At 52.2% G+C, this 18,231-nt stretch overlaps 1 protein-coding gene across 1 annotated transcript in view; it reads right to left on the bottom strand.

Moving 5' to 3' along the window:
* Positions 1 to 3,730: 3,730 nt before the first annotated feature.
* CASP2 (caspase 2, apoptosis-related cysteine peptidase) overlaps positions 3,731 to 18,231 on the bottom strand; it is a 19,260-nt gene continuing 4,759 nt past the window's right edge. The window contains exons 5-11 of the mRNA XM_006861192.1: positions 17,877 to 17,971; positions 17,603 to 17,779; positions 6,626 to 6,754; positions 6,452 to 6,542; positions 4,143 to 4,292; positions 3,954 to 4,063; positions 3,731 to 3,862 (exon numbers count right to left, since the gene is read on the bottom strand). Coding sequence (XP_006861254.1) covers positions 3,731 to 3,862; positions 3,954 to 4,063; positions 4,143 to 4,292; positions 6,452 to 6,542; positions 6,626 to 6,754; positions 17,603 to 17,779; positions 17,877 to 17,971 — 884 coding nt within the window. The remainder of the gene's footprint in view (positions 3,863 to 3,953; positions 4,064 to 4,142; positions 4,293 to 6,451; positions 6,543 to 6,625; positions 6,755 to 17,602; positions 17,780 to 17,876; positions 17,972 to 18,231) is intronic.

Raw genomic sequence — 18,231 nt, 5'->3', positions numbered from 1 at the left:
GCCCCCCAGCTGAGGCCTGCTCTGTCTTTCCTCGGGGCTCCTCAAGTTGCTCCTCCTGCTGTCCCCAAGGCGTCTGGGGCAACCTGCCCACCCCCAGCTATTTATAGCACCCCCCCATCGTCACATGACCCCCAGTGCCACATCTGATCCGCTTGGGGTCGAAACAGGTGTGAGAGTGTGGTGGGGGCGGGGTGGGGAGTGCCGGATACTGTCCCCTTCCTCAGCATTAGCCCTTCAGCATGGACCAGCTGCCACTGCCCGAGGACCCTCACACCTGCCTGCTTCCCCATGCCAGGGCAGGGACTCACCTGCTGCAGCAGCTGGTGTTGCTCCTCCATCGTGAGCAGGGTCCCACCAGCCTCCCAGGGCCAACCCTCACCCCGCTCCAGTCCTGTCTGAGTGGTGACGTGTGCCCACCTGCCTTTTCTAGGTCTGCCCAGCTTGGGTCACCCGGGCTCCACCTGTCCTCGCCCACTCCAGGTACACTGTCCTGGGTTCTGGGGTTCTTCCCGCTTCCCACACTGCTACTAGATTTATGGGGAGATCCTTGGGGGCAGGTAGATAGGGAGGGGTGTGGGGCTGGGAGCTGCCACACCTGAGGAATGATGGGATATGCCAGTATGCTTCCTGTTTCGGATGATAAATGTTTGGGCCAAGACTAGTCCCTGGGACACCCTGCTGTGGGGGGAGGGGAGGTGACAGCAAGGGTCAGGGTGAAGCTTCAGGTCCCTCAGTAGGTGGGACCCCCAAAGCCGGGCTGGACAGACTGAGCAGGACATGGGGACCCTCAACAGAACCTTCCGGCGTAAACTCAATGCCGCAAGGTGGTAGACCGTGTAGGTGCGATGCCGGAGGGACGAGACTCAGACATCACCAGCTCTTCCCGGAGAAGAGACCAGGCAGGAGGGGACAGCAGCCAACATTCACCTCTCTGTGGAGTCGCTGAGGTAGTTTCTGTGAGGACTTGATTCCAGAAACAGAAGTCAGACCCACTGACACCATGGGGCTCTTCCTGGGCTCAGCCCGGCCATGGACTCCAGGTGCCGTCCAGTAGCCTGGAAGGCCCTCCTGGCCCTGTGCCCCTATAGCCTCTCTGGCCTTGTGTGAGGTAAGGCTGCAGTGGGACCCCATTATCCTCTGGGTGCATGCCTCACTGTGGCCCTCCCCTGCATGGAGTCGTGGTCTAGAGTGCCAACTGCCTTAGGTCCTGGAGCCAGGCAGGGAGTCTGCAGGTCCATGCTGGGGGCAAGGGTGAAAAGCTCTGTTCTCAGCTGGGAGTCAGGGACAATTTCTCAGATGCCATCCTGAAAACAGACTTTGCATGATGCTTCATCCGTCAGGGTAACCCTCTTGGCCTAGCATTTCTTATGCGCCTGTCCCCAGCCTTCTAGGATCCCCATGAAGCCCCCAGATTTAGAAGCAGACTCAGCGTGCATGAGACCCAGTTCTTGGGGACCGTGGAATTGATGCTTGAAGAAAGGCTGTGAGGTGCCTCCCCAGGAGCCAAGGATGAGGGCGAGCCAGGTAGGGGGGTAGCATGTAGGAGACAGCCTGCTGGTACCCCCAAACCAAGTGCACATGTGTTTCCTTACTCCCACCTTGTCTCAAGTTCAACCTCTGACCTGGGGGTGCCATGTCCCCCTCCTAGGCCACACCTCATACCTGAGGCACCCGCTCTGCAGACCCTTCTCTGTGACGACCCCTCTGGCTCCATCTTCCCTCACTCCTCCCCAAGACGTTTCTGACTCCACCTGAAGGAGCGGCTGTCCTCGGTCTGGTGGGGACCCCGTGTAGCCCAGGTGTGAGAGACAACATCTGGGGTGGAGAGTAGCCTTGGGCACAGGCTTTCCCTGGAGATGAAAGGACACAGGGCGACCCTGGCAGTCACCAATGCTGATGCCCATCACTCAACTGCACTTTCAACATCTCGGGTGAGGGAAACTGAGGCAGAGCCGGTGTTCAGCCTCAGGTCCATTCGACCCTGGTGGCCACAGCTGGACAATGATGACATCTCCAGGAGCTCAGCTCCGGTCTGCCTCTTGCCCACAGAGATGTCAGATGGGAAGGGTAGCGGGGCAGCCCCAGCGCCGGGTGGGGTCATTTTAGAAGAGAATCCCCTGGCAGAGCTGTGAAAGGCAACGTGTGTGCTGACTGGGCAGAGAGCAGTCATGGCCCAAGGGGGCACTCCCCAAACCACTGGCCCTCCCCCCTCCCCAGGTGTCTGCCTGCAGGGTGGTCACCCCAGTACTGTGGCGCTGTGGGTTAATGCACCAGACTGCAAAGTTGTTTGAACAGCAAGGTCGGCAGTTCAAGTTCACCAGCTGCTCCTCGGAAACCCTATACAGGGTCGTTATGGGTCGGAACTGACTTGACGGCACTTCACAACCCCTCAGCCCAGAGACTTGCTGCAGATAGTGTCCCTCTGCACTTCCTGGGCAGCTGCCCACCTTCCAAACTGCGTCCCTTCAGGAACCCACGGTATTTCCTCAGGACCTGTCTCCTGACAACCCCCCCCCAGGCCCACACTGTGTCCCCTTAAGGCCTCCACCCTCTAACCCCCTGCCCAGGCCCACTCTGCCCCTTCAGAAGCCCATCCCCTGACCCCACCACGAGGCTCAGCCTCAACAGGACCCACTGCAGACAGCTGGAACCCAGGTTCTCTTACAACCCAGTCAGCTAGACCAGGTGAGGCTCGGCAGTCCGCTCCCCTCTGCCTGCTGTGCCCAAATCTAAAGAGTGCCCCCACATGCAGCACAGCGCGGGCTTCGGAGAGACACCACCAGCACACGACAGGTAAGAAAACGGCATTTATTTGGCACCTGAGGGCAACGCAGAGCACCGGCGGCCACGCTGAGCAGGTCCAGGGCAGGGCGGCAGTGAGTCTGCCCGGGCCGCCGGCTGGACCCGGTGGAGCACCGTGCCAGGCCCCACGGGGAGATGAGCAGGCTGCCAACACCACCGGGCCAGACAAAACACGTAGGAAAATAGAACACTACGGCGACACCGTGCACACGACTGAAGTGCAGAGAGGCACTTGTCACAGGGAGGCTGCCCTCCCTCTGGGAGCTTACAACCTAGCGAGGGAGGGGCGGGAGACAGCAACGTGGACACCGGGGTGACCAGGCTCCCGAGGGCTGATGGAGCCGACACTCAGCCCAGCGGACCTGCACAGGGCCAGGGGCCGGCCGTGTTTCAGCGGGTGGAGGGTGTATGTCGACAATCAGCTGGTTGTTACAGGTAGAAGATCAGAAGATCAACGGGAAGGGAAGGGCTGAGGACAGGAGTGGACCGGCTCTAACAGCCCGGGGTGGGGGTGGGGGGGTGAGGACTATGTGTATCCAGCAGGAGGAGATAACAGAGACGGCAGTAGCCAGCTTCAGGCTTCGTGCTCAGCTACTGACGGTTGGCAGTTCAAACCCACTCCACAGTGCCACAGAAGAAAAGTCTGCACATCTCCTGTAACCATCGTCACAGCCCAGCAACCCCTACGGAGCACAGTGGGGTCACCAGGAGTCACAACACAGTCCACAGCGCCTTTGGGTTTTTGGTGCTGGGGCAGTGATCTCACGGAAGTGGACAGGTGCTGGGACGGCAGACGGAAGACCCAGGGCAGAACCAGGCACAGAATCGCTTCAGCCTCCAGCAGCCTGGTCAGGGCAGGGGGGTGAGGTGGGGCGCACGGGGTGACAGGGGGAGGGGAGGTCAGAGTGAAACTCCTCAGGGAAGGGAGTCAGGTGGGTGGCTGTCCCGGGAAGAGGTAGAGGTGGCGGCACAGGGTGCTACAGTACTCGGACATCTCCTTGCAGCGGTGGAACTCGGTTCCAGGGGCGTAGCCTTCCCGCTCCTTGATAAGCGCGTTCACCTGGGGGGAGGGGCAGCGCGGGCCAGCGTCTCAGAAGGCTGCAGGGGGGGCCAGGAAGGACAGAGCGAGGTCACCCTGGGAGCCAACTCACCTCAACCAGCATGTCGGCCACATGCATGTTGCAGGCCCGCTCCGAGAAGACACGAGCCAGCGCCTCGATGTACCAGGAACCCCGCTTGGTGTTCCGCATGGCGGCCGTGCCTGCAACCAAGCGCCGGCATGAGAACTGCGGTCATCTGCCTGACCAGCTGCCCCCCAGCATGGGCCCATGCAGCAGTACCTCGGAGGCAGGCATAGCCGCAGATCATGTCTGAACGTGTGGGCAGCCGCGCCTTTAGAAGCCCCTCTGAGTCGGCATCTGTCTCCTCGCAGCCGGGGGACTGCTCCTGGTTCTTCCCGTCCAGCTGGTCAACTCCACGGTCCGTCTCATCTGTAGGAAGACAGACAGACAGAGTGCACAGCGGTCACACTCCAGCCCAGGCTCCCTGTGACACCCAGTGGGAAGGGCCACTTCCAGCTGCTGCCTGATGGAAGAGGAGGTCTGTCCGTCCGCTCCTCACAGGGGTCAGGCGGGGGCACTCCTGAGCTCGTCGGTGATCGTAGGACACAGACAAGCTAATGGAACACATCTGCACGTGCACACACACAGACACACACACTCCTGAGCTTGTCCATGATTGTACGACAGAGACAAGCTGATGGAACACATGTGCGTGTGTACACACACAGACACAGACACACACTCCTGAGGTCGTCCATGGGGAGCTGTTGGATGAGGAGGGCGCTGGCCAAGCCTTCCTGACACAGAGCTACAAACCACCTCCATACGCAGTTCCTCATTCCATCACCAGCACACTTGGGAGGGACGGAACTTTTTATTACCAGGCATGATAAATATGGACAATTTTATTACACAGATGAGACAATCAAGTTAATCCATCATAATCACGTCGTGAATGAGACATGAACACTGCCCTAATTGCTCTTTCCAATCCCCTATGAATAAAAAGATGGCCCAGGCTAAAAACAACAAGTGTCTCCCCGGTGAGTCAGATGTCATTGCTCAGTGACTACGTCAAAGAGCAACCCTGAGGAGTGGGACACAAAGCCAGAGGGAACTGTGCTGCTCCGATTCAGCAGGAGTGTCTCCACGTTCTCGTGACCCAGCCAGACTCACCCGAGGCACGCCCCGATTTCTGCTGGTTTATGTGGGAGGGGGGCTGCTGCTTCCGTGGCACTGATCTACCACAGGAAGAAGGGCCCTGCTAGGGAGAGGGTCAGGATTCGCAGATTGCAGGGAAATGGGGACACGGCAGGAGCGGGCTGGGTTCCAGCCCCTGCACCCCCCAAAGTGCATGTCCCCATCACACCAAGGTCATACTCAGGAAGGACAGGAGTCCCTCCAGCCTCCACATCCCGCCCCCCCCAACCCGCCTCAGTGTAGTCCAACGGGGTCCGCTCCTCCCTGGTTTGCTCTGCATCCATCTCACTGGTTTCCGGGCCAGCAGAAACCATCTCACTATGCCGTCCTGTCACTGCCCATCGGCGCCCTGTGTGTATCAGGGTGGGCTGTGCCTGGGGTTTAGGGTGTCGATTGCCAGAACTTCCTTCTGAGGTACCTCTTGGCGGATACAACCTTCCAGTGAGCACCTCTATGTGCTATTCTACCTACACTGTGAAATCGAGTGGGTGCCTCCCAGGCTGTCACCAGGTCCTGCTCCCACCGAGCAGTGAGCAGCTGACTGCTTAAGCACTGCACCACCAGGCTTCCCGTGCTACAACCAGGGGCCACATCCAGAGCACTTCCCATGCTACAACCTGGAGCCTCTTCCCCTCGAGGTCTCTTCCCTGATCACTCAGGAATCCACACGGGCTGGCAGAGACTGGCGTGTTACGGTGACATTGGGGGACAGGGACAGTCGTTACGTCACTTGAAGTGCCACGAGATGAACACAAATCTCTCCAGGGGCCTTGTACTTCCCTTCCGAGGTCAGTACTGACTACATGCGCCGCCTGCCTGGCCAGCTCTTGGAAAAGACACTAACTCCTTTCATTCTCACGCCACTCAAGGCAGCAGGCACGTGACTACCGACATCTCACACGGGGAACCTGAGCCAAGGGGCATCAGGGCCCCCGGCAACCACACACAATGAGGAAGGGGGTCTGGACTCTGACCCCAAAGCCCGGGCTCTTAACAGCTTTTCAGAGTGAGACACACGCCCACCTGTCCTACGAGCCCAGCCAGACAGCGTGCAGGACGAGGGGCTGCGCGGCCCGGGGAGCAGGTGATGGGGAAACAAGAGGAGGTCAGAGACAGGAAGAGGACAGTGTGAGAAAGACGCACAGGACCAGGAGCAGAGCAGAGAGAAGCCCCGCACTGGGCGAGGAGACGGCAGACGCCGCTTAGTGTCAGAGCCGGGGTGCACACCCCATGCATCGGAGAGACTTACAGAGCAAGAGAGGCGGTGGCAGCAGGGAACAGAAGGGGGTGCCCGAGGGGTCCGGTGGCACCTGAGAGGAGCAAACAGGACAGTGAGAGCTGGCGGGGATGTGGGAGCCGCCCCCCAGCGCCGGTCACTGGGCACTCACCTCCACGGCAGGCCTGCACGAAGAACATCTTGGGTTTGTTCTGCAGGTTTGGGCAGCTGGCATTGTCGAAGAGCCGGAAGACCTCCTGCAGCTGTTGGGGAGCAATGGGGGTGAGCAGCCCCTCAGGACTCCATTGGGGGGTTAGGGAGTGCCGCCGCCACCACCACCACGCACCTGGAGCAGTTTTCCGTCCACTCCATAGATGGCGCCCTCCACCCCGTGGGAGAGCAGTGCCACCACGCAGGAGTCTGTGAGGCGGTGTGCCGGCAGCTGGGCAAAGTCCTGCAGCTTGGTTTGCATCTCCTGCAAGAGAGACACCTCTGAGTGCCCACCTGACTAGTACCAGGGCACACAGACCCGAGCCAGCACCTCTGGGTGCCCGCTATACAAGGAACCCCGATTCAGCACCTCTAAAGTGTCCACTTTATGAGGTACACTGAGTTAGCACCTTGTGAGCTTTTCCCGGGTAAGGGTCTGTGAGGATACGTTTTCTGGTGTTCCCATGGTAAGTGGAAAAGATGCCATGGAACCTCTGAGACGCTTCCACAAGCTGTGGCTACTCCAGACATGGTGCTCATTCTGCGATCGCTGTGAACACTGCCCCATCTCCACTCCGCAGCAGCACTAGTGCCCTGAGGGAATATGTGGGACCAGGCCGCAGCTCCTCAGGGACAAGACCAGACAAGACACGCTCCCTGCACAGGGTCCCAGGCCGGGCTGGGGTCAGGCACGTCTTGGTTGGAAGCCTGGCTTTAGATGGCAGGACAAGGTATCGAGCCCCTCAAGCCCCCAATTCCCACTTTATAAGTCAACAACTCTAAGTTTTCTCAGTTGATGAAGCTTTACTAAGACTCGTGTATGGTAAGGACCTGTCACCCCACCTGGCTCACCGTGCGAGCATGTGCCTTTGTCACACGTGTAAGCGTGCCCAGCCAAGGCTAACAAGAGCATTGCTTTGTCAAAGGTGCAGCCTTGCCATCCAGGCTGAGGTGTGTGCTCGCCTGGCAGGAGGCTGGCTACCACATGCAGATGCCCTCTCCTGTGCCGAGGTGGGCAGCAGCTGAACGCAGACCAATCTGAGACAAGCATGGAAGTCAGGGGTGGGGGTGGCCCTCTACAACTTAGCATGGCCAGAGATAAGCAGCTCATCGGATGCGGAACCTGGATGAGCTGCGCTAAAGATGATGGATTTGCCACTCAGCAGGTCACAGGCCCTGTTCGTCTCCCATCTACCACACTCCTGAATCCAAACAGCATGCGTGACACACGTGGTGGACCCTGAAACCGCCAGGCAGCATGCGTGACACACGCGGTGGACCCTGAAACTGCCATAACACCTGGTAAGAAACTAGTGCAGTGTCACGTGCCACCCCAGGCTGACTGGAAACAAGGGGGCTGGGAGTCTGCGCAGGAACCCGCTGCTGACAGCCCCTGATACTCTGCAACCCAGATGGTCTCCGGTGACGAACGAGCTCGCTCATGTTTGTAAAAGGTGTGCACTGATCTGATTTTGCCCCACATCAGCACAAACCTCGTAGTCTCCTCAGGATTTGAAAGCTGCTCGTGCAGCAAGTGACTGACTTGAAGAACTGACTGCCAGGAGGCTCTGGGTCACTCATTTCACAGACAGGGTCACTGGACAGCCCATCACAGGGAAGGCAGAAGTGGCCCGTCAGTCATAACCCTGGACCATCCTGGAGTTGGCAGATCTGGGGCTCAATTATTTAAGAGGCTGGGAACAGAGTCACAGAGTCCCTGAAGGAGTCTGTCTCTGTTCTGGGCAAACAGAAACCTAGAATAAGAGCTACTGAAAAATGATTGTACTTCAAGAATATTGAATTTCAGGAGGGCAGCCAATGGGAACAACCCCCTGGAGGCGGCGGGCATAGCAGATCTCCGCTGATGCCCCCCACAGGGGGATACAGCACGCTCGCTCCCTGAACTTGGGAGACAGATCACCAGTGGGCAGTAGCCCAGGGACACATACAGGGCCCACAGGACGACAGCGATGGTAACTGGGACTTAGTCATCTGGGGGAATTATTCCAACAGTGGCCGAGCCTAGAATAGGACTAGGAGGTACACTTCTGATACAAACAACAGTGCCTCTATAAATAGCAGGGCTGACGCCGGCAGGTTTCAGCCGGGGACACAGCTGGAGACAGGAGCTGTACACCCGGAGACTTGTCCCAGGCTGACTCAGCTGCTCCCTAAATTCTCAAAGCCGCATGGGACCCAAATGCAAGTTAAATATCCACATCGCACATGAAGATGAACGTACCTAAAACGTTATCTAACATTTACGTACAGTGAAACCTGAGAAAGCAGGAACCTCGCCAACAGAAACCCATCAGAGAAGGAAAATGCAAATCTTCTCCACTCACAGACAGTAACAAAAAATGATATGTCTGTCCGTCAGAGGGGGAGCCTGGGGAGACCCGGAAAAACACAGGAAATAAACGGTAATTCTAGGCCTGGACTCTCATGCCAAGACTAACGACAGTGAGAAAGCCGAACAAATAGACCCAGGGTAGCAAGGGGAGGGACAGCTTCAGGACAAGGGCTCATGAGTGTTAAATAGACCAATTCCGATTTTCAGATGGAATTAGCACTGAAGTCAAAACAGCCTGTAGCCACCCACTGCTGGTGACTTAGAGACCCCGAAGGGCAGATAGAAGCCCAGAGGGGTTTCCAAGGCATTGATCCTGACAGGAGCAGACAGACACAGGTCTCTCCCAGAGTGAGCAGTGGGTTCAAACCTCCAACCTTTGGGTAGTACATTTAAGCACTGTGCCACTAGGGTTTCTTACAAGGTCTGTGAAGACAGAAAAGTGGATTCCAGCCACACAAACACACAGATGTCCCAGTGGTGCCAGGCCCGTATCCTGCCCAGCATAGGATCGGCTACCTCAGAATGACGCTGCTCTGCGTTCCTCTGTAGAAGCCGCTTGCCAGGAGGCAGGACCCCGAGGTCCAGGCCTGGGTCCCTATTTTCCCATTACCTGTGCTCATCTTTCCTGGAGAACTCCCCCTCCTCATTACCTCAAGCGGGATCCACAGCCTGCTGAGCCTCAAACCCACACTCAAGTGCCCACCTCCACAGCCCACGTGGGACTACAGCCCCCAGACCTCCTCTCGTTCACAGCTGTAAGGATGCAGTCAACAGTGAAGATGGAGTGGAGATGTGGACAAGTCACAAACAGCAGGCGGCTGACAGTGAATCGTCGCTGTGTCTGTGACCTTGAATTTGAAGGGTCCTTTAGCAGCTGCACACGATTTTGGAGACCATGACAAAAGAATTCCTGACCAAAGGAATAGCTAGGCCGGTGAGAGCGCACTTCTGACACTAGATGGTCCTCACACAGGATTCCCTCTGCAGGACTTACCAGACAGGCCCTACCTGCAATGAGCCCGGTGACGGAGCCGTTAAGAGCTAACCAGCTAACAAAGGTTGGCGGTTTAAACCTAACCAGTGGCCTTGTGAGAGGAAGGGCTGGTGAATCGCGCTCGTCATGAATACAGCCTAGACACGCTATGGGGCGGTAATACTCTTGTCACATCCGGTCCCTGAGTCGGAATCCACTGACAGCATCCAAAAGTAGCAGCCGCAGCCCTGCCCTCGTTCCAGTCATGCCTCAGCAGGAAAGCAAACAGCCTAAGTGACCTATAATGACTCAAGAAGCCTCGCTAGTCCCTGCTCTGAAGTCACATGGGCACCCACTGGGAAACTGGCATAAATGGCGCATAAAGACAATCCTCTGGTGCCACTCAGGAAAACCAAGCGCCAGAATATACTCCAGCCACGCCCCTTCCACAATCCCACAAAATATACAAACCACGCCCTCCCATAGCCCCACAGGATACACTCAGCCACGCCCCTCCCACAGCTCCACAGAATACACTGTAGCCACGCCCCTCCCACAGCCCCATAGGACACACTCAGCCACGCCCCATCCACAGGACCACAGAATACACTGTAGCCACGCCCCTCCCACAGCCCCACAGGATACAATGCAGCCACGCCCCTCCCACAATCCCACAGAATACACTCATCCATGCCCCTCCCACGGTGGCAGGGCAGCAGAGAAGGCGCCCTAAGGACCACTAAGAGCACTAAAGCCATACACAGCTCCCATCTCCAGAGAGCAAGCCGCCCCCACGATGTTTCAGTTCCACCACTGGTAACCCCAAAGGCAAACTCAGTAAAACACTATTACTCTGGAATCAAAACGGAAAGGTTAAAAATAGAACTACCTAAAGGGAACAACCAACACTCATCTGATGCTGGAAGCTATGCCACGGTGATTTAAATACCAGCAGGGTCACCCATGGTGGGCAGGTTTCAACAGAACTTCCAGAGGCAGACCACTTCTGAAAGGTTAGCCACCGAACACCTTAGGGAGAGCTGCTGAACATTGTTTGATAAAGTGCCAGAAATCAATGGAACATTGTCAGATATAATGCTGGAAGATGCACCCCTCAGGTTGGAAGGCATTCAAAATATGACTCCTCAAAGTAGAACTGACTATGACGCCATGGATGGAGCGAGGCTTTCAGGATTTTCATTTGCTAATGGGCACAACTCAAAATGAGAAACATGTGCAAACATCATTAATAATTCAAGTGTGAAGTGTATGAAGCATAAATCTAGGAAAATTGGTAGTCATTAAAACAAAATGGAATGTATAAAGTTGGATATCCTAGGCACTCCTGGGGCTGAGGAGTCCTGGTGTGGTGCTGTATGATAATGCACTGGACCGCAAGGTTGGTTTGAACAGCAAAGGTCAGGGGTTCAAACACACCTGTCATTCACTGGAAACCCTATACAGGGTCACTGTGAGTGGGAACCAATGCGACAACAACAGCAACAATGGGGCTGAAAGGAGTCCTAGTGTGGCGCTGCAGGATAAGCATGAGACCAGTAGGCTGGCTTCAACTATCAGGTGGGTGGTTCAAGTCCACCAGCTGCTCCTCATACCCTATACAGGGTCGCTACGAGTCAGAACAGACTACACAGCACTTAACAGCAGTAGGGCTAAAAAGGGCTAGCAATGGCCATCTGAATTGGACAATCATACGATTTACTATGTCCCAATGACAAGTTCAGGGGAAATGGCATCGCTTTTATGGTCAGAAAGCGCATCTCAAGATCGATCTTGAAGTAAACAATCTCTGTGATAATATTCACATGCTTACCGAGAAGACCACTTCATACAACTATTATTCAAATTTATACATCAACCACTAAAATCAATGATGATTACACTGAGGAATTCTGCAGGTGTGGCACTGTGGGTTAATGTGCTGGATGGCAAAGTTGTTTGAACTGCAAAGTCGGCTGTTCAAGCTCACCAACTGCTCCTCGAAAACCCTATACAGGGTCACTATGAGTTGGAATCGACTAAATGGCAATTAACAACAACCACCACCACCATCTTCGGTCTGAAACTGATCAAACATGCAATCAAGATATATAGATAGTTACTGGTGAGTGGAGTGAAAGTTGGAAACAGAGGAAGGCTCAGCAGTTGGAAAATACGGCCTTAGTGATAGAAATGATGCTGGAATTCACATGGAGAGAATTTTGCAAGACCGATGACTTATTCATTGCAAATACCTTCTTCAACAACAAAATCGGCGACTATAAATGTATAACTCATCAGATGGAATACAAAGGAATCGAATTGACCACCTCTGTGGAAAGAGATAATGGAGAAGTTCAATATCATCAAACAAGGCCGGGGGACACTGTGGACAGACCCTCAATTGCTCACATGCAAGAAAAATTTTAAAAGTCTATGAGACCAAAATCTGACCTTGAGTCTATTCCACCTGAATTGGGAAACCATCTCAAGAAAAGATTCAATGCATCAGGCACAAATGACCACAGACCAGAGGAATTGTGGGACATCAAGAACATCATACAGGAAGAAAGCAAAAGGTCATTAAAAAGGCAGGAAAGAAGGAAAAGACCAAAGTGGATGTCACAAGAGACTCTGAAACTTGTTCTTCACAGTGTAGAAAATCTAAAGCAACTGGAAGAAATGAGGAACTAAAGGAGGTAAACAAAACATTTTAAATGGCAGATCAAGATAAAGTATGATAAAGAAATGTGCAAAGACCTAGAGTTAGAAAACCAAAAGGGAAGAACACGCTCAGCATTTCTGAAGCTGAAAGAACTAAAGAAAAAAAATTGAAGACTACAACTGAAATACTGAAGGAGCCCTGGTGTGGCGCTTTAGGATAAGCAATGGGTTACTACCCACACAGTAAGCAGGTCAAACCCCTCAGTTGCTCCCTGTGATTCCGAACTGACTAGATAGCACTCAACAACAACATATGCAAAATACTGGAAGCATCAAAAGATGATGGAAGGAATACACAGAGTCACTGCACCAAAAGTGAAATGGTCGATATTCAACCATTTCAAAAGGTGGCATATGAACAAGACTCAAAGTTACTGACGGAAGAAACCCAGGCTACACTGAAGGCACTGGCAGATAAAAAAAAGGCTCTAAGAATTGACAGAATACAAATTAAAATGCTTCAACAAACTGACGTGGCACTGGAGGCACTCACTCATCTATGCCGAGAAATGTGGACAGCAGCTACCTGGCCAACTGATTGGAAGAGATCTACTTTGTGCCCCTTCCAAAGAAAGGTAACACACGGAATGCAGAAATCATGTAACAAAATGATTAACATCACAAGCAAGTAACATTTTGCTGAAGATGATTTAAAAATGGTCACAGCAGTACATAAACAGGGAGCTGTCAGAAATTCAAGTCTGATTCAGAAGAGGATGTGGAACAAGGGATGTTACTGCTGATATTAGATGGATCTTGGCTGAAAGCTGAGAATACCAGAAAGATGTTACCTGTGCTTCATTGACTATGAAAAGGCATTCGACTTTGTGGATCATAACAAACTCTGGCTAACACTGTGAATGAGGAGATTTCCAGAACATTTCATTGTGCTCATGAGGTACCTGTACATAGACCAAGAGGCGGTTGCTCAAACAGAACAAGGGTATACAGAATGGTCTAAAATTAGGAAAGGTGTGTGTCGGATTTGTATCTTTTCACCATATTTACTGAATCTGTAAGCTGAGCAAACAATCCCAGATTATATGAAGAGTGTTTACTGGAAGCGAAGAGGACTTGACATTCTTACTGGTGAAGATCAAAGACTGCAGCCTTCAGTATGGCTTGCACCTCAATGAAGAAAATGATAATCCTCACAAGTGGATCACTAAATAACATCACGATAAATGGAGAAACCACCATTTGCCTGTCGGTGTGTCACACTGTGGTGGCTTGTGTGTTGCTGTGATTCTGGAAGTATGCTACTGTTAAATGAAATACCAGGAGAAACGAATAATTTCTGAATATTTAAAACCTTATGAATAGCAATGGAATGCTGTCAGCATTCTGACTACAGACACATGATGAAGCATACTGACAACTGATGCATGATGAGGAACACCAGAATACTGTCACATATGGTGCCGGAAGATGAGACCCTCAGGTTGGCAGACACCAAAAATAGGACTGGGGAAGAGCTGTCTCCTCAAGGTAGTGTTGACTGTGATGACATGAATGGAGTAAAGCTCTCGGGACCTTCATTTACTGATGGGACACAACTCAAAATGAGGAAAAATCGCTGTAAACATCCATTAATATTTGGAACGTTGAATGTTCAAAGTATGAATCCAGGAAAATTGGAAATTATAAAAAATGAAATGGATTGCATAAACATTGATATCCTAGGCATTAATGAGCTGAAATGGGCTGGCACTGGCCACTTTGATCAGACATGCCATCAAGATGTATTGATAATTACTGGTGATTGGAATGCAAAGGTCGGGACCAAAAAGGAAGGATCAGTAATTGGAAAATATAGCCTTGGTGATAGAGAAGATGCTGGAGATTACATGATAGGATTTTGCAAGGCTAATGACCTCTTCATTATGAATACCTTTTTAAAACACCATAAAAGATAAGTATACACGTAGACCTCACCAGATGGAATACACAGAAATCAAATTGACTACATCTGTGGAAAGTGTCAGTGGAAAAGCTCCATATCATCAGCCAAAACAAGGCCAGGGGCAGACTGTGGACCAGACCATCAATTGCTCACATGCAGATTCAGGCTGAAACTAAATAAAACTGAAACAAATCCAGAAGAGCCCGAACGTGATGTTGAGTACATCCCACCTGAATTTACAGATACTCTGAAGAAAAAATCTGATATATTACACACTAAAGACCAGAAGCGTTATGGGATGACATTAAGAACATCATACAGGACAAAGCAAATACTCATTAAGAAGATAAGAAAGAAGAAAAAGACCGAAAAAGATGTCAGAAAAGATTCTGAAACATTCTCCAGTGTAGAGATGCTGAAACAAATGGAAGTGAGGAAGTCAAAGAGCTAAACAGAAATTTTCAGAGTAGCTTGAGAAGACAAAACTCAAATATAACAAAATGTGCAAAGACCTGGAGTTACAACACCAAGAACAAGCGCAGCATTTCTCAAGCTGAGGGAACTGAAGAAACAATTCAAGCCTCTACTTGTAAGATTAAAGGCTTCTATGGAGTCCTGGTGTGGCACTGTGAGATAATGCGCTGGACTGCCGTCGGTTTTAACCACAAGGTCGGTGGGTCAAGCTCACCAGCTAACTCCCTGGAAACCGTATGTAGGATTGCTATGGGTCGGAACTGACTCGGTAACACTGAACTACAACAATGAACAAAATATAGAATGATGCCAAAGCATTAAAAGAAGATGGAAGGAATACACTCAGTCGTTGTACACAGTTGTTGTATCAAAAAGCAATGGTTGCTGTTCAACCATTTCAAAAGGTAGCTTATGATCAAGAGCCAATGTCCAAGGTGCACTGTTGTTGTTGTTGTTGTTGTTGTTATGTGCCGTGGAGTCATTTCCAACTCATAGCGACCCTGTGCAGGGTTTCTGAGGCTGCAAATCTTTATAGGAGCAGAAAGCCTCATCTTTCTCCCATGGAACAGCTGGTAGTTTCGAACTGCTGACCTTGACATTCGCAGCCCAATTCGTAACCACTATGCTACCAGAGCTCCTTAATGTGCACTGTAGGCATCAGCAAAGAACAAGGCTCTGGGAACGGATGGAATACAAATTGAAATCCTTCAAGAAACTGAGGCAGCACTGGAGGCGCTCACTCATCTATGCCAAGAAATTTGGGAGACAGCTAGCTACCTTGCCAACTGATTAGAAGAAACCCTTATTTGTGCCCATTCCAAAGAGGTGACCAACGGAATGCAGAAATCATCAACAAATTATTAATACCAGATGCAAGTCAAATTTTGCTAAAGATAATTCAAAAACGGCTGTAGCCGTACATTGACAGCGAGCTGCCTGAGGTTCACGTAGGATTCAGATGGGGACGTGGAACAAGGGATATCACTGATGACACAAGATGGGTCTTAGCTAAAAGCAGAGAATACCAGAAAGATGTTTATCTGTGCTTTATTGACTACACAAAGGCTTTCAACTGTGTGGATCCTGACAAGCTATGGACAACATTGCAGAGAATGAGTACTCCGGAACACTTAGTTGTACTCATGAGGAACCTGTGCATAGACCAAGAAGCAGTGGTTCAAACGGAACGAGGGGACACTGAACAGTTTAAAGTTAGGAAAGAGGTGAGCCAGGGATGTATTCTTTTACCATACTTACCCAAGTTGTATGCTGAGCAAATAGTCTAAAAGTTGAATTATATGAAGAAGAACGTGGCATCAGGATTGAAGGAAGACCCTTTAACAGTCTGTGATATGCAGACGATACAACCTTGCTTGTTGAATGCAAAGAGGATTTGAAACACTTACTGATAAAGCTCAAAGACCACAGCCTTCGATATGAATTGCACCTCAATGTAAAGAAAACAAAAATCCTCCCCACTGGACCAATAAATAACATCACGATAAATGGAGAAGAGATTGAAGTTGTCAAAGACTTCATTTTGCTTGGATCCATAATCAACACTCATGGAAGCCGCAGTCAGTAGATCAGAAGACGTACTGCATCAGACAAACCTGTGGTACAAGAGCTCTTTTCAGTGTTCAAAAGCAAAGATGTCAGTTTGAGGAGTAAGCTGCAGCTGACCCATGCCACAGTACTTTCAATAGCCAACCAGGCTGTACCGACGCACAAGCAGAATGGAGAGACTTTCTCTCTCATACTTTGGACATATTATCAGGAGGGACCAGGCCTGGGACAAGGACATCACGGTCTAAAAGTAGAGAGACAGCAAAAAAGAGGACAATTCCTAACAAGATGGACTGGCACAGTGGCAGCAGCAATGATTGTGAGGTTGGCACAGAACTGGGCAGTGTTTAGTTCTGTTGTGCATAAGGTCGTTATGAATCAGTACTGATTTGATGGCACCGAACAATCACAAAATGCAGAAAAGAAAATGTTGCCAAACTTTGCCAAACAAAGTCCAGGTCTTTGTCTCCAGTAAAGTGAGACTTCATCGACCATACTTTGGACATATTATCAGGAGGGACTAATCGCTGGAGAAGGACATCATGGTTAGTAAAGTGGAGGGTCAGCGGAAAAGAGGAAGACCCCCCAATGAGATGGACTGACATTGCTCACATGGCAGCAACAATGGGCTCAAACATAACAACGGTTGTGAGGATGGTGCAAGACTCGGCAGTGTTTCATTCTGCTGTGCATGGACAGGGCTGCTAGGACTTGGAACTGACTCGACGGTACATCATGACAGCTACGAGGTAACAATGCCAGCATGTCAGGTGTGTACGTGAGGCGGGCGAGGGAACATCTGCCAGATGAATGCAGCCTGCGACTGACAGACAGGACTGGGAGCGCTCACGTTCCACACGCCGACTCGCTAGACAGCCACAAGAAGACAATTCCAGTGGTTCACCTGCTGGAACTATAGCTGATGAAGTAGTCTCCCCAATAGTCACTTGGTTTCTAGGAACAGTACTAAGGGAGAGGTCAACTCCACGTGGTCCCGGATCCCACGTGAGTGGAGAGGAAGCGTCACGCTCTCAGAAGCACCGAGGCAGCCGAGGGAGAAGACCCCTGGCTGAGGTGGCATGGGCAGAGCGGCCCAGCCCTCCGTGCCCACTCCCCCCAGTACCTGTGCCGTCTGATTGAGAAGAACGTGAACATTGTAGCCCAGTAGTTTGAAGAGGGTGACCAGGGTGCTATGGTCCACATCGCCTCCCGAGCGGAAGTCCAGGTCTTTGTCTCCAGTGAAGCGTACGTTACTCAGCACCAGGGCCAGCCCTCGAGTCTGTGCCCGCATCTTGTAGGCCTTGTGGAGGACAGACAGACAGACACCAGGATAACAAGATGCCACCTGGGGGCCCCGCTCCGCCGTGGCTCAGGGAGCACTAGTGTGCGGGTCTCACCGTCTGGCAGTGTGTCTGGTAGAACTCGGGCGTGCACACCTTCACCTGCAGGCAGGGCGGGCCATCTCCACTGTCTAGGGAGTGCTCCAGGGTGTCTGTGGGTGACAGGGTTCATGTGCCCAGGTCCACCTCACGGCTGCAGGCCTGGGAGCCAGGGGACAGCTGAGGTGTGAGCCCCAGGAGGGCCAGCCCTGCCTTCTCTCCCCCAGACTCTGTGCACCTGGCTTTTCCCAACTCTAAGTCACTCAAGCGCAGGCACAGGACTCTCCTCTTGTAAGAATACCGCATCTCCACAGGAACACCACCACCCCGTCTACACTGCTCAGAGACCATCTCCACAGGAACACCACCACCC

This window comes from Chrysochloris asiatica, unplaced genomic scaffold, assembly GCF_000296735.1.
Source record: "Chrysochloris asiatica unplaced genomic scaffold, ChrAsi1.0 scaffold00041, whole genome shotgun sequence".
NCBI lineage: Eukaryota > Metazoa > Chordata > Mammalia > Afrosoricida > Chrysochloridae > Chrysochloris > Chrysochloris asiatica.
This window is presented reverse-complemented; position numbering and strand designations above follow the sequence as displayed.